The sequence below is a fragment of the Sesamum indicum genome, linkage group LG1 (assembly GCF_026168435.1).
Source record: "Sesamum indicum cultivar Baizhima isolate 11 linkage group LG1, ASM2616843v1, whole genome shotgun sequence".
Taxonomy (NCBI): Eukaryota; Viridiplantae; Streptophyta; class Magnoliopsida; order Lamiales; family Pedaliaceae; genus Sesamum; species Sesamum indicum.
The window spans coordinates 21079470-21107453 of NC_142657.1; the positions used below are offsets into that span (position 1 = coordinate 21079470).

General features: G+C 36.0%; 3 protein-coding genes across 7 annotated transcripts; 1 reads left to right on the forward strand and 2 right to left on the reverse strand.

The window, feature by feature from the left end:
- Positions 1–1512: 1512 nt before the first annotated feature.
- On the forward strand, positions 1513–14128 carry FY (Transducin/WD40 repeat-like superfamily protein). 2 transcript variants are annotated; one of them, XM_011090255.3, is made up of 19 exons: positions 1513–1898; positions 3065–3156; positions 5271–5339; positions 5534–5638; positions 6535–6630; positions 6713–6795; positions 6872–6943; positions 7206–7303; positions 7650–7709; positions 7795–7855; positions 7949–8036; positions 8268–8331; positions 8940–9018; positions 9866–9955; positions 11319–11407; positions 11730–12262; positions 12335–12580; positions 13426–13538; positions 13743–14128. In XM_011090255.3, exons 1-18 carry the CDS (start codon positions 1619–1621, stop codon positions 13531–13533), a joined length of 2313 nt encoding a protein of 770 aa, XP_011088557.1. In that variant the 5' UTR covers positions 1513–1618; the 3' UTR covers positions 13534–13538; positions 13743–14128. The 2 variants fall into 2 exon arrangements, with proteins under 2 accessions (XP_011088557.1, XP_020551223.1); XM_020695564.2 differs by lacking the exon at positions 13743–14128 and having other exon boundaries at positions 13426–13694.
- A 778-nt stretch (positions 14129–14906) lies between these two features.
- Positions 14907–16861, reverse strand: LOC105169771 (two-component response regulator ORR3). Its single transcript, XM_011090283.3, has 4 exons — positions 15849–16861; positions 15665–15753; positions 15484–15561; positions 14907–15385 (listed from the first exon to the last, which is right to left on the reverse strand). The coding sequence occupies exons 1-4, from the start codon at positions 15958–15960 to the stop codon at positions 15113–15115; spliced, it is 552 nt and encodes a 183-aa protein (XP_011088585.1). The 5' UTR covers positions 15961–16861; the 3' UTR covers positions 14907–15112.
- A 1422-nt stretch (positions 16862–18283) lies between these two features.
- Positions 18284–27783, reverse strand: LOC105169780 (SNF2 domain-containing protein / helicase domain-containing protein / F-box family protein). Of its 4 annotated transcripts, none has more exons than XM_011090294.3 (9): positions 27206–27782; positions 22056–24668; positions 21754–21967; positions 20861–21142; positions 20718–20777; positions 20484–20614; positions 20097–20211; positions 19623–19794; positions 18284–18634 (listed from the first exon to the last, which is right to left on the reverse strand). In XM_011090294.3, the coding sequence occupies exons 1-8, from the start codon at positions 27682–27684 to the stop codon at positions 19630–19632; spliced, it is 4059 nt and encodes a 1352-aa protein (XP_011088596.1). In that variant the 5' UTR covers positions 27685–27782; the 3' UTR covers positions 18284–18634; positions 19623–19629. The 4 variants fall into 4 exon arrangements, with proteins under 4 accessions (XP_011088596.1, XP_011088622.1, XP_011088613.1 ...); XM_011090320.3 differs by having other exon boundaries at positions 22056–24703; positions 27206–27344; XM_011090311.3 differs by lacking the exon at positions 27206–27782 and adding an exon at positions 25571–25830.
- Between the last annotated feature and the right edge of the window lie 201 nt (positions 27784–27984).

Below are 27984 nucleotides of genomic sequence, written 5' to 3' on the forward strand. Positions count from 1 at the left end.
AAAAGTTCAAACCGTATATCGAAAATTCCAATTTTATCGTATTTATACACAAAATATAAACACTAACTTTGAACGAACAATACAAACAAGTTATTCAAATGTTGGTTTGAGAAAAGTGTTCAACATGCATTGATGAGATGCCATCTATTTGAACAATGTGCCTCGATCATTATAAAGCGTCCATCAATATAGACTTGAATTTGATACTCATGCTGTCATCAAGATTGCCACCCGAGATTGTGGCAAATAGAGTTAAATTATGATCCATTTTTCTCGCACTTAAATTGCACCAATAATTAACAATTGTTATGATTTAATGACTTACAAATTATGATTTTTTTCAATCTCTGATAGCAGAAAAGTATTGGGATGTCGGAATTTGAGTTGACACACGACATTACTCTTCACGTGTCTATGCGTTCTAATCAAGAAACCATACTACATGTATATAAAATAAGATGAACTGACCACAAATCCGTTAAACAATAAATTCAAAACTGACAACAATCTCGACAAAATGAAACAACTTCGCTGCAGCCTAATGTGTCAAGGTTGTCGATAATAAAATATTTTTTGTATTAGTTGATTGTATTTTTTTATATGTAAATTTTAAATTTATTAACAATTATAATTTTTTATTATTAATTATTTAATAATTATAAATATTAATAAAATAAAATTTTAAAACTAAAAAAAAGTATACTAATGAAGTGGATCCCATCCACTTGAAGTCGTGTAAGTTCTCATTAAAAAAAATTAAAATTGAACGACTTGCATTGTTTTTGTTAATAATTTTAAAATTGTATTAGTTTTAGTTATTTAAATAAAAAAATTCTCTATTTTTAATTTATTATTTTTAAAGATAAATTATAGATACTCTCGATATTTGTCATAACTATAAATGCTTTTGTATTATTAACAATTACCCACTACAATTTGTCATGAGCTGTTTGTTAAATAATTGTTAATTTTTAAATGTATTTGTAATTATGTTATACCTTATAATAGTATGTTTCCCCTCTAATAAAATATAGCCATCTTGACACGCTGTCTCTGTGTGCATATAATAAATAATATTTTATATTTTAAAGTATATTATAAGTAAAAATAAAATATATAAACAACAAATCATATTTAAATGAAGAGAAAGAAACAAAAAGAAGATCAATTTGAGTATTATCAATATAACAAAATAATTTATATAGTGAAGTTAAAATGATAAGGAGTCCTTTTGTAACAAAAATAATAATAATTATAATTTATTTTTAACTAACTTGGTATTATATTTAATATTTTTTTTAAAAGATTAATTATTTATATTATATACTTTTATATTTTGATAATACATATTTAAATATTTTATATTCATACTCATTATATTTAATTGGTAAAAGAGTATAGTTAAAATATTTAATAAATTTCTTTAACAATAGGGGTAAAAATGTAACTTGGCAATAGAATTAATCTGGCACAAGCAAATTACTCCTGCAGTATCACCAGCACAGTTCAATATTCGTTAACCCGAAGATTCAGAAGTTCCCAAAAACCTTAAAAACCCTAAACTGAAGATCCTCAATCCCTCCTCTTTCCATTTCACATTTCACCATTTTTGTTCCCAATGATGTACGGTGGAGATCCTCAGCATCACCAGCGCCCGCCGCCGGGGCCGCCAATGCCCCCACCGCCGCAGCACCCGAATCCTCACCAATTCCACAACCAACAACAGCCACACGATTTCCCGCGGGGCCCCCACCCCCCGCCGGGTCCGCCTCCGCCTCAGATAATGCGTCAACCCTCTGCTTCCTCCACCACCCTTAACCCTCCCCCACCTGATTTTCACCACCACCAGCAGCATCCACCTGCTCAGCCCCCTTTCTCCATGCAGCCGCCTTACGACGGTGGGAAATGCAATTCTTTCTTTTTTTTTTTTTTGTCGTCTTGTTTGATTTTATTGTACGAAAAGTTTACTTGTAGAGCTTGGTACTATTTCTACAGACTAACTGCCGAAGTTCACAATGCATATCACTTCAGTAAATGCCAGTTTCCTTCGGTATTTTATGTATGTATATATATGCGCAAGGCGCTTTGGTTGAACTCGATCCTGCAATACATTCTTTATGATTTGGCTTTTATAACATTTAATTTATCCAATGGTGACTTTTCATAAACTCTCTAGTGGATGATGGACAAAATAGGAGGAGTCCATACCTAATGTTACTATTTGCTTCTTGCTCTAATTATAGTAGTACAGTTAACATTTCCAGCCTACACAAATGTTTATGCTTCTAGACCTGTGAACTATTTATTGAGGGAACTTGGTTGATGAGAAATGTATTATAAATCATTTCAGTAATCTTTTTCAGTGTGACAAGTGTAACTACACCTCTTCTGCCCTGCTTGCTTGCCACGGTTAGATAATAATCACTCTGATTCAGCAAACATCCAGGGCACGCCAGGAAAATTTAGGAAACTGTATCAGTTACATGCGTCATCTTATTACATAATAAGGGTGGTTTTCTGAACAAGCTTTCTCGCTCATGACATGTTGTGTCTCATTCAGGTCCAAACCCAGACTCCCTAAGAATTGCCTATTACTTTCTTCCTAACTTACTAAAGAAGCTGTGCTTGATGATATAACCTTGAGGAAATGCTTTTCTGCATTAGCTTTTTGCATGACTTAGGAATGGATTTTGCTGTGTGAATATTTTACTTGGATAATGTTAAACCAAATCTAGGCCAGAATTGGAACAGATAAAATTTTGATATTCTTCTGGCCTACAGTTGTCAAGCTAAGAGCAAGGAAACTGTATTAGACTGGTTCCTACCATACTAGTAACTAGATTAAGAGTTTGCTAAACACTTTATCAGCTTTAACAAATTTAATGAGTAAGCTTACTTGCTTGGTCATTGAAGCCGTGTACTAAAACAGGCCATACATATTTACTGGGTGGACAAATTGTAAGCACCAAATATTTGTGTTTGGATGTCACTTGTATCAGAGATGAGCTTTTGTTGGCTTGTTTGGTGTGGTTGTAGTCCTTACTGTGCTCTCAACATGTTGCAGCTCATGCCGACAGTTTTGCTGCAAAAAGAATGAGAAAAATTGGTCAAAGACGGGCAGTTGACTATACGAGCACGGTTGTGCGGTATATGCAGGTGATTATTGCTCTGGATGCTTTTATATGTGCATATAGAGGTCTTGGCAGTTCGGATTTGGTAGTGATGCTAATCTTTCTGGTCCACCTCAACCTTTGTGATGTTGAATTTATTTTGCCAAAGATTAACCTGATCATTGTTGAAACCGCCCTTTGCTGTGTGCTTAGATTGGGACATTTTTATAGTTCTATGTTTCAGCTCAGTTTATAAGTTTTAATCCTAGGTCTTATTCTTATTAAATATTATTTTTAAATTTTCAATTTATAAAATTGGTTTTCAATTTTTTTTTTTACTTCAATTCAATTTCAATGATACTCTTCATTCATCTACTAAAACCTAATGCAAAACTTGAGATATATGCTCAAGTGTTTCCTGAGTGGATTTTGCTTTTTTACTTTGAAATGATAATTAAGAAACTTTAGTCCTTTTATGAAATAAGTAGGTCAAATATTGTTATCCATTGTTTTTTATCTATGTAAAACTTTACTTAACCTTGTTCATATTTATTTCCCTCATATGATTGAATTTGCTTATGAGTGAAATCACTAATCTAACAACATATAACTAGGATTAAATATAAGAACAAATCGCTTTTAGCATAATGTAAAATCATTAATAGTTAAGTATGGTTGATTTAAGTCATTTTGCTTCCAAAATGTTGTCATCATGAGATCTAATCTGAATGAAATCCAAATCCTATGGCTAGGTGTACGAAAGTGGGTTTAAAGATGGGAGTTGCCGGAAAATGTTATAGAAAATGTGATGTGTGTTTGGACTCTTTTAGAGAGCTTTTGTAAATATCTTTTTGATGTTAGTGGTGCTATATCAAACTTTTATTGATTTGAAGATGTAAAAATTTATATTTAATTGATGTAATGACTTTAAAAATATATATAAAAGCAATACATAAATATTATTATTATTTTATGTATATATGTATCTTAACAATAGTTTTAGCGGTAGAGGTCTGAAAAGTGGTGATATGTTTGTTTTTGTTTTGAGAATGGGAAATGCTTATTTGAAAATGGAACCAAAGATTGCCTAATATTTCAAGTAATTGATTGTAATCATCAAAGTTTAGTTTTAGATATTAGTTATACAACTAACTCAAATGCTATATGCAATGTAACACTTAGTATGAGCATATGAAGATATATAATATGTAAGTTATAAATTGTGCTTTGTTGCGGTCCTTTGTGGTTCGAAAAAACTTGAACCAAGGGATACTGTAATTTTGTGTTCTTCTTTTAACCCAAGACTTTCCAATCAACTTGCTCAACCACCAGTTATGTTGAGGGTTGGGTTGATCAGGTGGGCCCTTGTGTGATTTTGTTGTATTTCTCATTTGGATATCCCTGTATTATCTTGATATGTCTGTTTCAACTTGCGTACTAACAGCATCTTCAAGAGTGTAATTAAATGTTGGGGCGTATTAATTTGAACTTTGAAGTACCATATTCCTATTTATCCGTAGACATCACCTACAGCATAGTTTCTAGCTTATTGTAATTGATTATTAACTATAAGCTAAATCCTTCTGATTGTGTATCTTAGGAAATGTACGCTCCCTTCATCCTTATCTTATTCTTGCTGAGATGACCTGGGATGAAAGTCTTAAGGAATAGTCATGCAGGAGGTAGCTTTGTGGAGTTATAATCTTATTTTACTTTGTTAGGTGTGTAGCACTTGAGTAAAATTCTTGGGATATTGAGTGTGATTCTGTATTCGGGTTGTTTGTACTTCCAAGAATCCAAAGATATGGATAAGAAGAGAAGTGAGTGTCCTTCTACATCTTTATCTGTCTATCTTGAAGGATAGATTCAATTGATGTGGGAATTAAACATACAATCTGGTGTACTATATTTTGGTTAGTGAGTTGGGGTACCATCATGCTTTCTGTACTTTTGCAGTTTGTTCTCATATCAAGATATGTTGCCACAGAGAATGTGTAGTCTGAGAACTGTTGCGTTGGACTATGATTATTTGTTGTCTAGTGCATGCTTGTTCCAATTATTATATTAAGCTGGACCACCAGTTGCAATTTAGTTGTGTATTTTTGGAGTCATTAACTCTGAATATCTTTTAATAAGCTTATTTATCCTTCTATGTGGCAGATTCGCATGTTCCAGCGAGACTCAAGGGATAGGACTGTATTGCAACCTACGCCAGCGGCTGCTATTGATGTTTGTTATTACCATCAAGCTTCATTATGATTATATTCAAATATGGGCATCATCTCATCCATTAGATTATCTTTCAAGAATAAAATATTCTTCAATTGTATATGAAATAATTATTTTTGCTGTTTCTTCCACTCCATTTGAGATCCATCACTGATGTTACTCCATATTCCGCTTCTTGTTTATCATTGATGCAGATGTTGCCTACTGTTGCCTACTTAGATAACCCATCCACCAGTTTTGCAGCAAAGTTTGTACATACTTCGTTGAACAAAAACCGATGTTCAATCAATCGAGTTCTGGTGAGCAGAAAAAACCAACCTCTTTTTTTACTGTTCTCTTGGATCTCTGCATCTCTGCCGTTCTGTGTGTTTATATGCAGGCACACATAAACCTGTGATGTCTTTACCTGGATACTTATGTTGGGTACTTCTTATCGTATAGTCCTACTATTTAATTTAATTCCTCTTTATGAATATATTCATACCTTTTGTACTCCAATTCTTTGATTGAATACTGGTTCCTCATGATGTTTGTCTTTATTTCAATAAGGTATCCTAGATTACATCTTCATAACTGCTCATTGTAGAAGCATGTGCTATAGAATCTATTTCATGCTTCACAGGTGTACACTTAGATCTAGAGATTTTAGGATGGGAATAAAGGTAACACAATCATATGAGAAGAATAAAGATTTTAGGCGTACACATCAAAGTTATGGTTATGACAACCTTGATCTTCTTTCTTGCATGAAATTTTAGTATGTATAAAAAATGAGGGTGTGGGAAACAGGAGATGGAATGCTTTTAGAACTGAGATGTCATGTCTGTTAGATGACTTGTAAATGTTTTCTCAGTTTCCTAGTCAAATTTGCTTAACTTCTTGTCATACTGTGGTTTCTCAGCCTCTGATTGCTTCTTCCTTTTTCCGGATAATTTTGATCTAGAGCACAGTTTATTTGTTGTTTTGATGAATATATTGTCATGTTAAATTGGTCAATTGAACTGCAGTAGTATTATTCCTAGGAGCTATATTAACTGAAAGTTGTGGACATGCAAGGAGTTGCTCTAATAAATAGTGTCCTGTTTAGTAATAATTTTTCTAGACTGAGTCCATATCTCTTGGAATTCTAGAATGTGGTGAATACAAGGCTTTCCCACCTCTGGTTTAATGTGTTTGGATCCGAATTTGATGACAGTGGACTCCTAGTGGGAGACGTCTTATTACCGGATCTCAGAGTGGGGAATTCACACTGTGGAATGGGCAATCTTTTAATTTTGAAATGATACTACAGGTATTACACTTTATAGCTTCTTCATTTAGTTTAGCGCTTCAGCTGAGCAGAAAGATCTATAAGTATGTTTCTCAATATGCAGGCTCATGAGCAAGCAGTCAGATCAATGGTATGGAGTTATAATGAGAACTGGATGGTCACTGGGGATGATGGTGGTTCCATAAAGTAATTTCCTGCTTCAAACAATTATTATAAGGTTTCTCCTCAGCTTGCTTGACAAATGATGTATACCTGGTTGCAGGTACTGGCAAAATAACATGAATAATGTCAAAGCTAACAAATCTGCGCATAAAGAATCAGTTCGTGGGTTAAGGTATAATATCGTGCCTAGCTGGTTATATAATAATGACTTTCTCTTTATTCTGTATCTTGGAATGGGCTTCATTTTGCTCCTCCAACATATTTTGTGAACAACCTATATTAGGTGGCAATATTTTCCTGCTTTGACTAATCCCTTTATTATTAGGCTAGTTAAAAATTATGGGCTTGCTGTATTTGTAATGAAAATCATAACAACTTAGTAATATGTGTTATGTAATGCAATTCTAACTTTTTTCCGTTAATGTTCAAACCAGCTTCTGTAGGACAGATTTGAAGTTTTGCTCTTGTTCTGATGATACTACTGTTAAAGTCTGGGACTTTGCTAGGTGCCAGGAAGAGCGCTCATTATCTGGTAATGTCCTCAAATTTCTATTCATTCAAGGGAAACTTTGGTCTTATTTATATTAAGGATTCGGCTGTGGAATGACTTGCGATGTGTGACTATTTGACGAGTGAAGGGAGGCAAAAATTTTATATAGGTTGTATTAAGAATTAAGGGCTATATCCATTTCATTGATATCAGAAGTTCATTTGACTTTTCTCTTTAATATTTACTGATCTGGCACTCATTAATAATGTATATTATGTTTCTTACCTGTTACTTTTAGATGAATAATTATGCAGGCACAAGGCTTTTGATGATAATGGGTGCATAATATAACCTAAGAATTTATCTTGTCTCCTTTGAACTCAGGCAGGCCATGGTTGGGATGTAAAATGTGTTGATTGGCATCCTACAAAGTCATTATTGGTTTCAGGTGTGCGCTTTATTTGTACAGGTATAGTGGGACTTTTCGACTTGCGAGACCCACATTATTTACCTGTTTCATTGCGCTTTCATAGGTGGGAAAGACAACCTTGTCAAACTCTGGGATGCCAAGTCAGGGAGAGAGCTCTGTTCATTGTAACTGCTCATTGTTCTTCCTTTAGTTTATTGATCATAACTTTTAAAGGATCTGTTTAGCTGAATCTAATTGTACACTAATTGTGCTTGCAGTCACGGCCACAAGAATACGGTTCTTTGTGTGAAATGGAACCAAAATGGTAACTGGGTTTTAACATCTTCAAAGGATCAAATTATCAAGGTGGGCCTATTATCTTTGTGCTTCACAATTGACCTTTGAAGGGTTTCCGTTTGCACTTGCTTCTCATTTTCTCTCTCTCTCTCTCTCTCACACACACACAATGATACAACTTGTCTTTTCTTCTTTCTTGGTGTTGGCGGGGGGTGGGATTGAAAGTAAACAATCTAAGTGATAGAAATTTTGCAATTTGCTTTTTTTCTCGCCGGGAATGATGATTCTCCTTGTTTACAGCTTTATGATATAAGGGCGATGAAGGAGCTTGAATCTTTTCGTGGACATCGTAAGGATGTTACTGGTATGAAAGTTCTTGTATTTCATCGAGAGATATCTTATTTTCTCTGGAGAATGCTTTTGATTATGTATTCTATCGGTGGTAAAGACTGCTAGCTAATTAGTCCACTTAATCTCTTTTCTTTGACATGCGGTGTTGAGATCACATAATGACTTTGAGATGTATGGTTGTTTAAATTGTTGCATTCAATTCTTTCAGCAAGCATATAGTTCATCCAATGTAGAGTAGTTTTTGTAGTTTCCTCTTGATGATTGTTATGTGAAAGTTGGTTAGCTTTAAAATTTGTGGTTTGAAGTGAGGTTTGTGGTTTGGGATCTAGCATTAACCTTCTTGGAGCAACTAAAATAAGCTGGAGCTGTATTTAGAGAATTCTGATTACATTATGCTTTATTCATTGTAGGTCATTGTTTCTGATTAGCCATTGTATTTACTGATGCAAGAAAAGGATTTGTGTTTTTTATTGATCTTTGAAAAAATATACCTCTTGCTACACATATATGCTATACATCAATGTTGTTTCTTGGAGTCTCTGATGTTTGTGGACCTAGTTTGCTCATTCTCTGTGGTCTGTGTTATATTTATGACTTGTGCTTATATTTTCATTGTCCTAGCATTGGCTTGGCACCCATTTCATGAAGAATACTTTGTTAGTGGGAGCTTTGATGGATCAATTTTTCATTGGCTAGTTGGGTAAATTTCTTTGCACCTTCTTTCAGTTTTTATCAGTTCCATTTGTTGTCAAAACTCTCGAACATCAAGTCTTTCATATTCTTGTTTGTGTATAACTTTAGTTTTCATACACATTTGTTGGAAGGCTTTCAATAGACCACTTTTAGTGAAAATGCATTGCTATCTCCAATTTGGAATTTATTGTGGTTAGAACCTTGTATTGGGCTTTTGAATTTCTTTCTGGAATAGAGGTCTCCCAAGGTTAGTCCTGTTAAGTTATATAGCTAGACATGTCTAATGTATGGGCACAATGAGTTGTTTCTATCATTTGGTTACATGCCAACATTATTTGAAACTGGGAAATATATAACCAACTCATGGACTTGTTTTATAATGTCGCTTATACCATGTCAAATCCTCTGGAAATGGAGTATCTTTTAGTAGGTTCTTAAGTGCACATCCATCTTCTATACTCGCTCCATCAGAGAATATATTTCTGCGTATTTGAAACTTAAAGCTGGATCATGTATATTTTCACGTGAACATTGGAATCATTTATGGCACTCCCAACACTCTCTTGGAGGGAAGCCATTCTGTAAGAAATTATTTGATGGATGAAGTTGAGAAAGGAGAAGGTTACATGTGGATGCTTTTCTTTTGCTTGTTCTTTTTGCCCATCTTTTCACTTTTCTTTTCACCTTTTTGGAGAAAGAGGAAAAACCTGAGGTATAATCTTGTTTAGAGTGATTAATACTTCAGGCAAACTAATCCATCTGAAGTACTCGCATGATTTTGTTCATTGGCTGTGCAAGTTGGCAGTAAATCTTTGGTACTTGTTGCTCACGACCATCTAATTTTCTATGGACAGGCATGAAACTCCCCAGGTTGAGATACAGAACGCGCATGATAACAGTGTTTGGGACCTTGCATGGCATCCCATTGGATATCTTCTCTGCAGGTGTTAATACTTCTTTAGTTGGGTGTGTAAGAGCCTTTTGGACGTTTCACGTCATGCGCCTATGATGGCTCTAAAATAGAACGGCTGATTTGACTCAATCTCATTTCCTTGTCATCTTAACTCTGATTTTTGTGCACATTATTTCAGTGATTTTATTTTTATTGCTATCTTATGAGTGGTGGAGCTCAGAGGTATGCTTGAATGGGCTGTCATTCTCAGCGATCTAGTCATCCATATTATCTATCCTGTTTATAGTTTAAATCATGATAGACTCCCAAAATTGTTGCAATCATTTTAAACCATTATTATACTACTAAAGTACTACATTTGTAGTGAATCCTGGTTTGGAAGACTACTATCATTTCACTGATAGAACTTTTTTCTTATATTTCTGTATTTGAAGTTTTCCTTCATGCTTTTCAATTATTTCATTATGAAGAAAAGATCCACATTTCAATTGGAATATGTGTAAATTCTTCAGTCTTTCTCTTCTATAAATAATACAAAAAGGAGAAGCAGACCGACTTAATTTGCCAGAGGAGGTAAAGAAAACAGAAGAGGCTAACTTCTAATATTTGTGCTTAGCCAGATGCTTTAACATTCATAGTTTTCACATAGGTTAGAAGCTTAGCAGCACAATGTTCTACAACCAGATCTATTGAAAGTTCAACCAACAATCTTTGGATCCAGTGTTTAATACTTAAGGGGAAAATATGTTTAGTGTGTTACATTCATCTTTGCGTGGTTGGATTTTTGAATTATTCAAGGAAAAACTGATTTTGTTAATTCTTCCCTTTGGGCTTTGGCAAGGTTATTTCCCTTCTGCTGTTTTAATAACTTCCTTTCCCTTCTTGAATGGCAATGTTCAATTTGTTGTGGCTTGTCTAGGTTGTACCCCTGCATTTTGCTTTGGTTCCTTTTCTATGTTCATAATTTGTTTCAGTTTGTCCTTTTACCCGCTTCTGCATCCATCTCTCTCGTTTTTCCTTGTCTCCCTATATGTAATGGTAAACCAAATAAATGAGAAGATAATACAGGGCAAAAACAAAATAGTGACTAATTTCAATGAAATAAATGAAAGGATTAATACTATAAGTGACAACTTATTTACAGACTAACTATATGGTTTGCTTCATATAGAGTATTATACTGGAGTGTTTACAAGGGATTGTCAAACTGAATTCCTCTTAGCTGATAAACCAACCTGAGCTATGTTTTGTTATGCAACAAGTATGAGTACTGTTGTAGAGTCCATATTATGTTCATCTAGATTCAATATATTTAATTGAGTAGCACTACAGCAATATATTCAAGATGCTAAGGTGGATAATTTGATTGACTGACTAAATTGTTGTTGATACAGCGGTGGCAATGATCACGCAACAAAATTTTGGTGCAGAAATAGGCCTGGAGATCCAGCTCGTGATAAATTCAATACGGGATCCAATCAAGGTTTTCTCTAATTATGTCTTCTTAAGGATATTATACCATTTTACTATTTCTGGGTCAGCTTATTGTAGAGCTCTCAATGTTATTACTTGAGTTCATTAAGATCTTTGCTATTCGTATAAGAAGAATCTTTATGATGGACCTCCGATCCCAATTTATGCATTTTGGTGATGTTCTTCTCTGTATGCATTTTTCTGATATTTAATTTGTATTTAGCATATAAACCATAGCATGATTCTCTTACTATTTCAGGAATCTTTACTCTAAGTGAGTTTACTTTTGACTGGTTCATTCATTCTCAAATAATGATTTTGTTTATGAGCAGCTTTTGCTGAGCAGAGCCCTGCTCTGGGAGGCCGAGTTCCTGTTCCTTTCCAGGTGCCTGAGGGCCCCACAACTCCTGGACCATTTGGAGCTGGGTTGGCTCGGAATGAAGGAACGATCCCTGGCATTGGTGTTGCCATGCCACTAACTATTCCATCTCTTGATTCATCTGCTCAAGGAGACCAGAACCCACCTATATCAGGTTCAATGCCCTTAGGGGCTCCTCCTCTGCCACCTGGTCCACATCCATCTCTTCTTGTGGGCAACCAACAGCAGCCTTATCAACAAAATGCTCCACCAGGCCAGCACCAATCCCTACCTCAGCAAATGTCCTCTCTGCCATTACCGCCACCAAATTTGCCTCAGATGCAACCTCCTTCACATTTACCTTTGTTACCACATCCTCATCTACCTCGCCCTCCACATCAGCTACAACCACTTAATATGTCTGCAAATGCACCATCTTCAATGCCAGGATCTTTGCCTATCCAGTCAATGCCTAGTTCAATCCCTGGGCAAATGCCTGGTCCAATGGTAAGAGTTAAAGCTTTAATTGTCTATCTAATCATTTTGATCTAGCATTGATGGATATTTCTCGGTATTCAGGGGATACAGGGTGGTATGAATCAAATGATTCCTCCATTGCCCCAAGGCCACTTTATGGGAATGAATCCTATACCTTCTGGATCTGGTCCACCTGGAAATATGCCTCCAGGCGGAGTTCCAAATGGATTACCTAACATGCAGGGGCAATCAAATCAAGGTGGTAATCAAATATATCAACCAGGGGGTGGCTTCAACAGGCCACAATCTGGGCAGATGCCAATGATGCCAGGAATGAATCCGTACCAGGTTAGAAAAATTGTTTGACTGCTCCAGCCTTTAAAGTTTCTAAATATTCACGCAGTCTTTTTGGATTCACCCGATGTGCTAGGAATATCTCTTTCAGTGCCAGCGTGCCTTTGATATTCATTGTTTACTGCTGGAAGTTGACTGACTTGGTTCTATGTACCTTGTGTTGTGTAATTTTTCATGTCTTGTTCTTGTCCTCTTGTTACATGATTGGGGATGGGGTAGTATTTATTAATTCTCCAAATGGATGGAGATCTATGATCAAGACCTCATTTAACTGTTTGTAACTATGCAGAGGAACTGTAGATGGTATTTATTGATTGAATTTAAACTTTGTCATAAGACTATATGTTTTCATCTGGGAATGGGAGTTTGTATTGAGAGATGATTGTTTTTCCATTTTACATATGACAGACATATCTCATCTGGAAGTAATTCTGCTAACATAATGTTACGCATGAAAAGGCAGATGTAATCACCCCACACCTCCAGAAAGAAAAAAATGTAAAAGACAAAGAAACCACCACCAGAAAGAAAATGTAGAAGAAAAAGAACTTAAAGGTTTTACTTGCCATGTCCGAGCACCCCGACACAGGTCTTGTACAATAGCTAAAAATATTGATTGATCCTGTCTGGCAATTGGACATGGTGTGCAGCTGACTTATATGTGGTTTGCTTTCTGTTGACTGCCTTTGTTTTCGAATTCTGAAATAGCAATGCTGATCTAATTACACTTGTTTGTTATCCCTTTAAAACCTTTGAATGCATTTGTTGTGGGATAGTTTTCTTTTGGGTCATTATTGGTTGTATTTATGTTTGATACATAGTATACTTGTTTCTGGCAGTCTGGAAATCCAAATACTCCTGGAATGCAATCAAGTTTTGGTATACAATCCGGGATTCCTCCACCACTGCCTCCTGGTCCCCCACCACATGGTCAAGCTCATCAGTAGACCCTGTTTGTATATCTTTTTCTTTTCTTTTCTTTTTTCAATTTTTGTTAGGAAAATAGTCACAGGATCCTTCTCCATCTGTTGTATTATAAATTTATCGCTCTGATGAAATTTTGCGGATATAGCAAGATGCGATGTGATGTTGGTGCTGTTCTTTTAAACCAGACTGTTGTGGCTGCTGATCAATTTATGGTTATATTACTTGTCAGGTGGAAATTGAGGATAAATTTATGGCGATGACTCAATAATGGATTCAGATGCACTTCCCTGTGCCCCAGTTTGTTAGGGAAGGAAATCATAGTGTCTTAGAGAGTTTGCACACTAGTGATAGGTGTGGAATCGAAGTAAGAATGACAATGAGCCCCTGTTGCCAGCCATGCCAATTAAATCATTGCGTATAGGAACATAAAATTAAGTAGAGTTTAGTGTATACGGATTTACTGATAGATGTGTATCCTCTGATATAGCTGTTGTAGGTGAAATGTAAGTTATGATAAAACTTCCATCGTAAGCTATATTTTATGAAATAACATGTATTTGTTACTTGGAAATAATTTTGAGGTTAAATGTTTATTTGTTGGAAAATGTTTTGAAATTAAGAGTCTTTTGATTTTTTGAAAATAAGATTTTATTAGGAAAATTCCTAAAGAGGAGATTTTGTCAAAAACACACACCACCAAATAGTTGGATACTGCAGACTTAATTTCAGGCGAGGTGAGTATAAATTATTCAATTTCTGGACAATGCAACTGTATTGACAATAATATATATATATTTGAAATGATCTTGACAACTATGATATATGACAAAGTATATGTTAAAGCGTGCAGCATGTGAATAATTGAGATTTTGTGGAGATTTGTTCAGATAAGGTGTGAGGAAAGCTCACTGCAAAATAATATTGTAACATGTTACTATTAAAAATACGTAAAAGTCTGCACCATGGAGATTCTGTTGGGATTTTCCAACACTCAAATTAATTATTATTCCAACTGTATTGCACACTTTATTAATCATTGATTAAGATACTTAGTTGTTCATAAAACGAGAGCTTTAATTAATTAGGTGATAAGAAAATGTTGACCTCTCCTCTTCATCAATTTTCTTTAATTTCTCTGCAGCATTAATAATAGATAAAAAAAAAAAAATAAGAAGAAAGTTGGAAATAAGAGTATGTAGCTTCTTAATGTTAAAAATCTAATCTCTATATTAAATAGAAAATACGAATTTCCAATTAGATGTTGCACTATTTTTTTTAATGAAATTTTGAAGGGTTGTATAAATTAAAATTGATTAAATCATTCTGAAAAGATTTTATTATATATAGCTCTAATATATGGAGAAGTCTCAAATAAAAGATCAAAATTAATGGCTAAATGGAAAACGACCCTTTTAATTTCTCTTTTTGATCTAAATGAAATTTACACCGGAGGCGAGTGATACGGACTTATCTACTCTATAAATTCAGTAATATATGATTCCACCATCCTATAAAAATCAGTACCATGACTAAAAACCCTAAAAAAAAAAAAAGAGGAAAAAATGTAACTGAAATTTCAAGAAATTAATTTTCACTGTACTATAATTCCAAGTCATGATGATTGTTGTATCTTGTTCTTGTCCTGTCAGGTGAAAGGCATTCTTCCACAGGCTTTCTCTTGTGATTGTGAGCATGATTTTGGCTGCTCTTTCTTCCTCTCATCAAGTGGGGCCTAAGTTTATTGACATCAGATTGCTGAACTGGCTTCAGGAAGAACTCTTCTGCCCCTTGCTCCATGCAGCTGTTGATTCTTGATGGCACATTTTCTGACGACATTATCACAACTGGGATGTCCTTAAACAATCTTGATTCCTGAGAATTCAACATTGTTTCATTAATTAGATTGTACTTCTTTCTTGATAAATAATGGCCATGTTTTTGCACAAGGCATATATTGATTTTGTCAGTACCTTGATCTTTCTCAGGAGATCGTAACCGGTGATTGCTGGCATGCAGTAATCTGTGATGATCAAATTCACTTCTACTTTCTGCAGGTGATGGCAGATTATATTTGATGATCAGCCTCAAATCAATCCTTTTTCAATAGAGAAAATTAAAAATGTTGAATGAAATTTAATATCTCATACGTACATGATGATGGGAGTTTGAATTTGTGTTTTCATCATCATCAAGCAATCCAAGAAATTCTAATGCCTTCATTCCAGAATCCACAGCAGTAACTGCACATACACATATGACAAAACAAATCAGTAAATATTCACAACCAAGTAAATAGGGTTGGTTTCTTGAATTTCAAACTAGTAAAAATACTGACCTTGATATGAAGAAGTCTTGAGGAGTCTCTCAATCAACTTTCTGTCTATGATGCTGTCATCAACTGCTAGTACATGAAACTCATGTGTCTCTGTGGCCACTCCTCCACCCATTGTATACACCAATTTGATCAATTGATGAGTAGTAGTTGTTGCGGGAAGAAGAATGAGAAGTGATGATGATGAGAAAGGCAGAAGAAGAAGAACAGAAATGTTTAGGTGTTTGGTGTTGGTGATGAGGAATGTGGGAATGAATATAAATGTGGGGGAAGAGATACTCAAAAGATATGAACAGATTGGAAAGAATAGATAAATATATCAGCACCACCACCCGCTGAGATCATATCATATCATTCAGAATCTTGAGGATTTTCCAATGTTGATATTTGAATTGCAGAAGAAGGGAGGGATCTTCAATTATTAGAAAAATAGTTATAAGGAGGGGTCTTGTATTCAAATAAATAAAATTATATATTATAAGCACAGCAGTGGTTTGGCCCTTTGGCAACTGCCCAAGGCTCTTTGCCTCTTGACCTTACGCTATTATTATAATAACATCCCACCCCACTGGATATCTCCCATGCATGTGCCCACTAATTTCGACCCTTTGCATTATTTCTTTATTTCTTTTTTTCCCTTAATCTAAAATTTAATATGATAATGCATGGGGATATTGATGTTGACACTGTTACGCATCATCATCATTAATCAGATTTTATTCAAGTGGTAATATAAAGTATTACTGCTTTAAGATAGTTTTTTAGAAACGAGAAAATCAAATAAGATTATATGGTGTGTAGCTTATATTAAAGCATCAGTTTGATTTTGAAAATTCAAAATTCAAAATTCGCCACCTTTTCAATGCAGATTTTTTTGCCATACCATATTTATCACAAGAGCATACTTTGCACACTTTGATACATTAATTCATTCTTCTACAGGATAAATTACACAAAGATCCCCACAGTTTGGTTCAATTATAACTACTTATTGAAAATTATCAATATTATCTAATGTTTGACAGAACTGTGTAATCCGGCAATGTCAAATATCACTCTTATGTTTATTTTAAAAATGAAAAATCAGAAATTAAAATAATAAAATGACCATTTTACCCTTAACCGTATAGGAGTATATGTATTGTAAAGGATCTTAATGTAAATGTTAAAAATATGTAATTTTTTTTCTATTGATCTTTCCAAAAAAAAAAAGAAAAGAAAAAGGGATAAAAATAACATGAGAAATTAAAATGATGGAAAGATTATTTTATCCTTATTCATATGTAATATGTTGGGATTATAAAGGATGTTAATATAAGTTTAAAAAATATGTATCTTTTTTCTTTTAATATTTTAAAATCCAAACTATTCTTCTAAAATTTTTATCTTATCCTTTCCACTACCACCATTTTAAAACTGCTCAAGAAAACCCTTTAGAAACTTCGTCCCTGGTATGAATCTTCCGGGGATGTTATTGGGTCTTCACAAGAATTTAAAATAACCTCTTATTAGTCTATTGGTGAAAATAAACTAAAGAAAACAATTTTATTTTACAGCTTCATTCACTTTTAAATTGCTTAAATTAAATTAATCGAAACCAAAAATTATTAGCAACTTTTCACCAACTTATGCAACTCATTGATAAAATCATAAATAATTTTATTATCTCTCAAATGCTCCAACTCCAACTTTTTTTTTAAAATTTTGAATTATTATTTTCAAACACTCTGAATTTTAATTATTCACATAATTTATTTCCACCGTAAAAACAAAAATTATTACAAACACTCCTTTATTAAACACTCTTTAGTTAAAAGAGTGTTTCCGCAGTGAACTTTTGGTTAAATCCATGAAAGTACCGAGCTGATTGACTAATGTTAGGCAGGCGTAATAGCAGGGCAGGGCAGGGCAGGGCCAGGGGGGGCGATCCAGTTGGCATTATGGCAGTGTGTGAATCCATTTGATATTGTGTTTTTGTTTGATTCTTTCAAATTCAATTTCTTCTATCAAAATGTAGGCATATGTGAACGGAGAAAGATAACACAGTTCGCTATTTGAAAATTAATGGGACTCAGATCCCACATTGATATATTACATACTAGCGTGTGCTGGCACTCACAATTATGTCTACAAAATGAATTAATTTTTTTTTTAAAAGTACTATTTCTACATTGATTGGATAATAAAAAATATTATAATAAGTTATTAAGAAAGAGAGGAAAAATAAAAGAATGTGAAACTGATAAGAGGGAGATGAGTAAGAAACTGGTGAAATAATTTTAAAAGTACGTGGAAGTTGATGAGAGGGAGATAGAAGAAGTTAGAAGAGTGAATTTTTTTTAAAAAAAATGGTGAAATATTTACAAAAAACAAAACAAAACAAAAACTAGCAGACACCAAAACAGAGTTTTTCAATAATAAAAGAGTTTATAAGGGGGTTATATGGCTTTCTGCACTCGAATTTCAATTGCTTACTGAATGAATATTCTTTTGGTAGTTCCAGGACAGGACACCATGATAACAGTGTGATTGCATTCTCTAACATCAAACTAATAGACACGTTGAACCATCAACAATGAGTCTCACATTTGCTGGAATTATATCATATTCAACAATGCATCTGAAAAGCAAAAAATCAATTTCTTCCTTCTATCTAGTCTTGCTACCAATGAAATCAAAAATCAGCAGATGCCTTCTGAATGCAAGCAGCTAACCTGTTGTTGGTTGTCCTCCACCCGGATTGTATATATATGTCAAGAGTCAAAAAGAATCATTCATACAGCTCCGCCCTACGAAGGAGAGAGTTGTGAGTGTTAGATTGACTCCTATGTAGATGGTGGTACCGTGTCCAGATGCAGAAAATAAGACATACCTAGACAATAATGCTAAACTAACAAGAGAACATAAGGATCTTTTCTTTTTTTTTTTGGGAACAGAGAAGAGAACATAAGGATTGCTCCACATTATTTTCTTGGAACGGGAAACTCACAAGAATAAGAAAGAAAATATGGTTCAGAAATTGCAGCAAATAATCATACGGTACACTGCAGTCAAAAGAAATCATACAGTGCACCAGAAGCAGTGTATTAAATTATTTCTTACAGTTCGTCGGCTTATCACAATGTAAACGGTGAATCTTAAATCACAAGTAATCTAGCAAAAGGCAACAGAAATGAAAGTTTCCAAGAGAAGTGAACGCTAAAGGGAATATCTTCAGCTACTTCTATAAGCTGAAGTTCTCAATCATTATGTTTCCGAAACAGGTAATATAAATTGATTACGGACTGAAGGAGGCTATTCATACCCCTTCCCTCCTACATGGAAATGATATTACAAATTACATTTCAAAAATGACCAGATCAAAACTTTTTGTATTATCAGAATCTCAGTTCTAGTGTGGGCATTCTCTTTTATGTTTCCTCTGTTCCTCCTGGAATTCTGAGGGTTAAGTAAGGATGTTTTCCCACCACTTGGTTTTCTGAGCACCATCAAAGAAGACGAAGTTAGACAGTAACGGTCCTTTAAAAGATTGAACTTAAAATGTAATATTCCTTCTACTGACGGTGAATCTTTTCTCTAGAATCTAGTTAGGAAAAGGAAAGGGAAATGAATTCTGAACTGGTTAGTTATTTGCACTATACCATCAATATTAATAGTTTACAAATTAACAAATAAATAAAATTAGCATCGATTCGTTAACCTAATAGCTTATATGTCAACCCCAGAATCAACCGATCAAAAGCATTAAGGGTAAGAAAGTATGAAAGAGATCCAAACCTAAAGATTATAACTTATCCAGCTGTTCTATCGTGGAGCTGGTGCGCACAAAACTAAGGTGAGTCAAGTAATTGCTCTCAGCAAAATCATGTAATGTGCGAAATGACCGTGTCCCGTCAAGACCATTTGTACCAAATTCTTCCTTCAAGAACCTTCTGCATTCATCACCATCCTAATGAGGGTGCACACAGTTAGTTGATGACATTTAATTATACAAATGACAGTTAAGACAGATTATCTATTCTGAGGTTGGGTTAGAACAATTTAATCAGGGCATTATACAAGCAATCAAGGGGGTGTAATAACATCAAGGTGTCTTAGTAACAGACTCCTAGACAGACCAAGGCAAAAAATTTTGTCAAGTGAGGTAGCTTAGAATTCATACATTAAGTCCTTCCCCATCTGTCACAGCTCAAATAGAAGATGCTTTAGTGCTTAAGCATTCAAAAGACAAAATGAGAAGGAGAACACCACCTGTAAAAATTTCAACATTTGCTCTTCGATTGTGCCAGTCATTGCTAATGTCTCCACATGAATGGGACGTGCAGCACCCATTCGATGAGCACGACTAATCACCTGCTCCTCCATGCTGATGAATTTTTATAACAATGAAATCCAATCAATATATGTATAAGATAGAGATATAATAGGTTTTACTGTTCTCAGCAAAGTTAAAACTGGATGCAAAAGCAGAAAGACTTGCAGATAAATAGTTCATGGAAAACAAGGATATTAGCTTGTAAGAAGAAGCATTGACATGCAATTATGCTGGGAGACCTGCCTTAAGCAGACCTAACATGATGTTAAAACTTTATCAAAGTACTGGTTATACTTGTCAAGACATACAGATTCATCTATTACCTTCTATCCCATATAGGTTCCATTAGATAGACACGAGTCACAAAGCTTAAATCAAGACCTAATGCTGCACTTCCATCCATCAAGAGAGCCATACAATTTGCATCATGCTGGAAAGTTGCTAGGGATTTCATCTGAATTCCATCCATCAAGAGAGCCATACAATTTAGCAACTAAGCAGCATCAAAAGTATGAAGCCATCAGAACCACAGGAAATAAGGAAGCAAACAAGATTACCTTATTAATAGAGTGCATGGGACTATACATTCCGGCAAATTGGATACCAGCTATACCCAACTGGGAAAATATTTTGAAGAGATATTAGCTCAGTAATTGAAGAGACTATCAATAAGGATGGAGTATGTCTGAATATACATTACCTGCTGTTCGATGACATGGATATGCTCAAGAAACTGTGAAAAAATAATAACTTTCTCAGAAGGTACATGGCTCCCCTCATTTCTGGCTTTATTGCAAGCCTCCTGATCCAGTGATATGTGGAAATAACTCCTGTTAGAGGAGAAATTAAGTTCATTAGAGATAACCTCTCTCTTGTCTCCATACCCAATTGTCCTATTCATTTCCTGCAATTCTTTTAACCGGCGAACTAGATATGTAACTTTGCTGCTGGATGTTGACTGCCAATCAGGATTCCAGTCATCCTGTTTCAAACAGAAGCATCTTTTAAACCATCACAACCAGGTCAGGGCATATCACAAGTACATGATGAAACAATCATTAGCAAAGTATAATTTGCAGTCACGAGGACATGTAATCTTCTCTTCAGTTCATAAAAGACCACCCAGAAATTCATTATGCCTTTATTTATGAAAAGTGCATCTGACAGTACCTTGCACACATTTGTAACAAATATGAAATAATGAATCCTCAACTCTGTGAACCAAATGTAAGTTAATATTCCATCAAAATGTTAATTGTAACCTTCTCGCGGATGCAAGTGATATTTCCACTCTAAATCAGAAATGAAGAGGACAGGAAAAAGAGTACTTTTAACTTAGAGAAAGAAACTTTACAGGATTAATTCTATGTGATTTAATTGGTTGAAGACCCACATCCTAGACAGTAGCAATTTTCCCATTTCTTAATATAAGAAAATTAAATATGACAAGGTACTTCTTATCTATGAATTCAAAGTTGGATGAGCATTGGCCTAGGAGATGAATGCTACATGCGTCTATGCCTAAGCGACACACAGAAAATAAAAATAGGGAATGGTAGATTATATCAAGTATATACACTAGCTCAAGTCTACCTGCTTATATGAAGGCTGTAACTCAATGAGATCCTTTGGCACAGGCCACTTAGGATTAGGATTCTCTGGACGAGCTAATTCTTCTGGACTTTGCATTTCATATGAGTTACCACAACCAGGAAATGTACACCTTTCACTGTCTAAAGCAACACAATCAAGGCATAATAGATGCCTACAAGGTGTAATGACGGGTAAACGACACCATTCTCTGCACCTAACAATATAAATACCAAGCAAATTATCATTATGCCCCTAAGTTAACTGAAAACAACATCTCCACAATGAGAAAGCCCTGATCCTACCTCATACAATTGCCACCATGCAAGAGACTGTACTTTACAAAAGCATACTCCTCTGACGCAGGATCCAGACCATTATCTACTAGAATATCCATAGTTTCTTGAATATCTTGGCCAGCATCTGTTACTCTGACATGTCCAGCCACACAGCAGGATAACCTCACATTTTTTATAGTCGTAGCTCGAAATTTCCATTGTTTTGGGTTCAATAAACTCTCAACATGAGACGAATCATTCCAGTCCGCCATCAAAATATTACGCCTAACTGTTTCTACCAACTCATTGTAACTTTTTGCATGTTCTTCTGAAAAATCCACAAATGTTATCTTTTTTATGCAAGGTGGGATTGCTTTCAGATCTATTTTCCTTGCACTAATCATGCATCTGTTAAGCAACTGCAGCAAGCGCGACCTGCCCTCTTCCATCTCTGCCTCAAATGGCCTTAGGATACCTGCTTCCCATGATTTCTGATGTTGGCCATAAGTCTCTTCTTTGAGGAACTTTAGCATGGGTTGAAGATAAGATAGCTGACTGTTAGGAGTATTGGGAGTTGGCGTACCTGTCAACAACCAGCGGTTAGTGGCAGTTAGTGACACTGCCATTTGCAATTTGTTTGTCAAACTGAGACTTGAGCCAAGAGTATGCCCCTCATCCAACACGACCCTAAGCCAATGAACTTGCATTAGTACGCTTCTTTTACGGGGCCCCCACTCAGCACTCAAACGATTGAAGGTAGTTATTACAACATCATAGTCCCAAGCCAAACAGTGACCAGAAGGCTTTTTCTTTTGATCACCCCATATATAGACTCTCAACTGACCTGGTCTAACATGCCTTTCAATCTGAGTCCTCCAGTGATCAACAAGATTTGAAGGGACAACAATCAAAGTTGCACTTGACAAATACAACCTCAGCGAGTCTAATGGCTCACAGAGAGCAATCCTAAGGGAATTCAAGTCAAAGGCCAGGTTCACAAGACTCTTGGGATAGTACCACCTCAAAACACCCTTTTCCACTTTTTTTATAAGGCCAAATGCTTGAAATATTTTGTGATAATCACGAGCAACTCTCGTATCAAATAGGGAGGTCCCTACGATCGGGCTCACTAACCCAATTGTTTCCATTTCTGCAAGCTTACCTGGTGAAAGTTTAGCCAGCCACATCAAGGCTTTCTTTGTCTCAGAATTGAGCAATGTATAGTGGTCCTTTAGCACTCCAATGAAAAATGATATGTTCTCCTCCTGACCCCCAGAGGACCCCTTGGCGTGGAAGCCTGGTAGGTATGTGATAGGCTCCCTACAATCCCAGGATTCTTCAGGAACATTACAACTCTGGTAAGAGGGGTCACCATTCATACTACAAAACCATGCTCTGGAAGTATTCGCTAAACATCCATCTGCAACCTTCCGCCACTTGCTACAAGCATCACACTGGACCCAAGTTTCATTATATTCAAGATCGTCTGTTACTGTCTCCTTATCCCTCTTCCTAGTCAATGATATCCTGCAGGCCAAACCAACTTGGTTACCCCGAGACCTTTGTTTGTCATTAGAGGCGTGCTTCCTATTCTTTGAGCATCTCTCAGAGGTAAAAGATGGCTCCTTATACGCAGCTAGAAGATTTCTCCTCGCATTACTCCAGCTCCTGCTGGACTGCATACTGATAGTTGCAGGTGTTGAGCATGCAGGTTCACACAATTTAATTGTTTTGTTAGAACATGAATCAGTGGGTTCCACTATTTGCTCCCTGGAAACAAGAGGCCAGGGTGACTTTGACTCGTAGCCACTACAAATCCTTTTTGGGGTGAGTTCATCTAGACATAATTGTCCCCTCCGAGTTTTATGACCCAAAATGTTCTTCATACTAGACACATTACCCTTAGTTATTTTGTCAGCACGCGCTTCATAATAGCCACACCTCTGATTCCCATCATGCATACACCAGATCACTTGTACTGCATCTGGTGGTTCTGCCAAGGTTCCTTGTGTCTTCAGAATAAGAGAGATAGCAGTGATAGTCTTACCCAATCCAGGTTCATCACAGAACATTCCACCACGAAAATCCCTAATTGTAGGAACTATACCAGCAACAATTTCACCAGAAACCACATTGATATTAAAATCAAAACCATCTTCGGTCCTGAAATTCATACACAGGGGATGTTTTAGGACTTTACAGTCCTTCTCACGCTGTAACATCCACTCAACTGCAGCCTGCTGATGAGGATAAAGTTTAAGCTTCATGCATGGCATGATGGATGCTGCCAAGAACCTTAAATGACGGCACGCCAATGAAATCTTAACAAGGTCAATTGGGCTTAGTATAGTTAAAATATTAATCAAAATATCATCTGACAGCACCCAGATACCAGATTCACACGATGAGACTGCTGGTTTTACTCTTGAATCATCACAGTCCACCTTCTTTGTCACGCAGGGTAAGCTCTTAAAAATTTCCTGGAGTTCAAAAAGCTTTTTCTTCTTAAGATTGTCAGGTGCACTACAATGCCATCTACAGCCAAGGACGTGACAGTCCGTTACACTCCAAATGCTATAATAATCATCACCATCCAATTTGACAGACTTCAGCATCAAGCCTCTAGCTTCCCAATCACAGCTGCCACCAAGATTTATAAACTACATTAGGGTCAGCTGCAAGGTAAAACCATTTACTTCAGGACAATTTTTCGAATGGTCAGTGAATATTAGCAACATATTCAGCCGTGACTGAGATAAAATTGCAGCTAGGGGTCATCTTACAGCACAATATCATGCAAGTCACAGAAGACCATCATCAGTGTCAAAATTGGGCCAGTTGGCATTCGCAAATAGAGCCAGAAAGAAACCATTACATCTGTAACCTAGTCATACGACATTGACCTGGCTTTTCATGCTATTCAATTACAAAAGCAATCCAACAACCACTTCCAATTCCACTAGAGAAGACTCAATAGAACAAACAAGAACAGTAAGATAATCACGAATTTGGACAGAAGTATGTCTTTGTCCCACATTTTGAGATGAAAGCAGGCGTATAATTGTTCTGATTTTCAAGAATGTAAATAAATATGTAAACAATGTTACAACAGATAATATATGTCTACTTATTTCGGAAAAGGCCCAAAAGGTCACATTTGTTCGAAACTCCTATGATTGAATTGAGAGGCCGACGCAGTTTTTATATCTCTTCTTGTGGTGCACTGATACTCCTAAAACCTGTCCCACGCAATACCAGATACTCTTAGGAGACTCAACATATAGCATACGAGGTAAGTGTCTGATACATTTATTAGAGTCCCATAAACTAAGGCCAACCCCTTATTCAACAAGAAGTTGTGTATTCATTCCAAGTCAAAATGAAACAACATGTTCAATGAAAAAATCCTTTTTCTTTCTTTTTTTCCAAATTCCAATTTGTATTTCTTTCTAGCAATGGAAAGACTAAATCTAGTACCTGATCAGTTATTCAGAAATTACAAGCATAATAGGAGCATCTGTCAACAAAAGGAATCGCCCTACCTCAGAAAAGACAGATTGTTGGTACAATTGCTGCAACCAAAAGCACACTGCACACTAACTCAGTCACAAGTAGAATGCTGTGAGACTTGCTGACAAGAGTGATATTCCGTTTCAAATTGGAAACAGAGAAGAGAGCGGGAACTAGAAAGCAACCAACTTCCATGGACGGCTGAACTTAAGTCAAATTTATCGCTTTCTTCCTAATAAGAAGAATCATTTTCTATATGATCTCATGTCAAAAAATTTCAATGCTCCTTTTCGTGCTTCGCTCCATCATAGAAGAAGCCAACTGCACAAAACAAGAACGTATTGCAGTTGTAAGTGATATTTTGGTCACGAGGCCCTACCAATTATAATTACACAAAAGGGGCTCCTCCTTATGATTCTATAGATGGTTTCCAAAGTGCAAGGGGTAAACTCAAACTTCCCTATTCAGGCTACATAATTGCTCTTGAGACATTCCGCCATAAGAACAAGATAATAAAAGAACTCACTTTCTTGTAGCATGCATGGGTTCAAAACCTGTTTTTCCTGAATTCGACTAGATCCTAGGAATAGGTCAAACTAATTGTCTTGCAAGTGCAAATCTGTATATTAATCCTGTGATTGACTTGATCTCTGACCTCTTCCATGACAATCTGAAATGACAGCAGGAGAGAGGGACCTTGATCTATCAATAAAGGGAGCACAAAAAGGGCATTAGATGGTTTCAGTTTTCGAACAAAAGACACTTGAACGTAGGAGACTCATTTCAATGCTCTCCATGACTTGAGCATTGTAACAGTGCTCAAGGCTCATTTGGGCTACGGCTATCATACAAGACAAGGGAATAAAGATCATTGCAGATAATTAAGAACCATTCCAATTTTATACTTAATACAATCCAATGACGAGAGTGGAGTTGCCATGGCATAAGTGAAGATAGAATCATCCCCATAATATCTTAGTGACTTTATATCAACACTTTGAGAAGTAGCCTTAGGCTATTCAATCAAAACAAGCGATCGCAAAATACTACTTGTGTTTATTCATTATCTTGCCAGCACGGTTTCATGATGCGCACAAATATCAAGTGATATCCAATAGCTCAGTCTGGTTGGACCGGGTGTAGAAGACCTTGCCTACCAGTAACCATCAATTTATAGTAGGTCAGTGGTCCTTTTGACCCAATCATCTTGGTTGAAGCCCATGCAAGAATTTAGCTATCGCAACTGAAAACTATCTATCTTCTCGAGGAGTGGGGCGCCACTCACAGTTGCTCCAATGGTTCCTAAATAGTTCGAGCAAGGAGACTTTCCATATGAAGAAAAAGTGCAGCAAATCTACAAGGCTCAAGCAAGAATCCAAAATCCAATATAAAACTCTTTATTAGTATTTTCCACATTGAATACTTAAAGTAGATTTAAATGAGGTAAACAGAGGCAAATATTTCATTTCAGGAAAGCAACAGTTTGTGACGCTGCAGTAGAGCCTACCACCAATCTCTCTCTACAAAAGTACTATTGGATAAACCAAAGAAAAACAAAATTCAACCAACCATCATAACAGCTAAGCTGCCAACAAAACTCGATTCCACCAAAAAAGGGAAAAGAAAATTGCATAAGAAAAAAACAAAAAATAAAATAAAACTCGTACCTTAAGTGTTTGAAAAGAGCGGCAGCAACGGAGCTCGACCGCGGGAACTGCCAACCAGACCACAAATCTGTCGGCAAGTACACATCCACCAGCACCACAGCCCTAACTTCCCTGCTTCCACACTCGGCCTCTGTCCTGTGTGGCAAAATCCTCGTGATTCGGGCCACAATTTTCAAGCACTTGTGCGTTACGAGGGCGTGCAGCTGGTGCACCACGCTAATCGATCCGTGGACCATCCCAATTCTGCTCCAACGCTTCTTGACAGACGGCGTGGCATTGGAATCGCAAGATTCCGGCTTGCCGATGGGGGTCAGGCGAACGTCGCTTTGGGTGGCGAAGTAAACATTTGGGGGTTCGCCGCCAATGCTGCAGAGAGAGTTGAGGGGAATGGAGGAGGAGGCGTCCGCCGGAGCTGTGAGAACGGCACATAGGTAACCGCAGAGTTTATGGTCGGGCGGTAGCTTGGCGTCGTTTTCCATCTAATTTATTTTAGTGAGAGATATTTCTGGTTTTTCGATTCTGTGGATTTTCTGGGAAACGATGATTTGGAGAGAAAGAAGGAAACATTTATACCGGGGGGCGGGGGCAGTTATAAGAGGAGGCTGACTTACAAGGAGGACCTCCTTTCAAATGACTAAACTGCCCACATGGAATCCCATATTAATTTGTGTTACGCCCACACTGTATTAAAATTCCATAATATGTATATACGATAGCTTGTTGTATGATTAATTATTTTTTAAAATTTTATATTAATAATAATATAAATAATATTATAC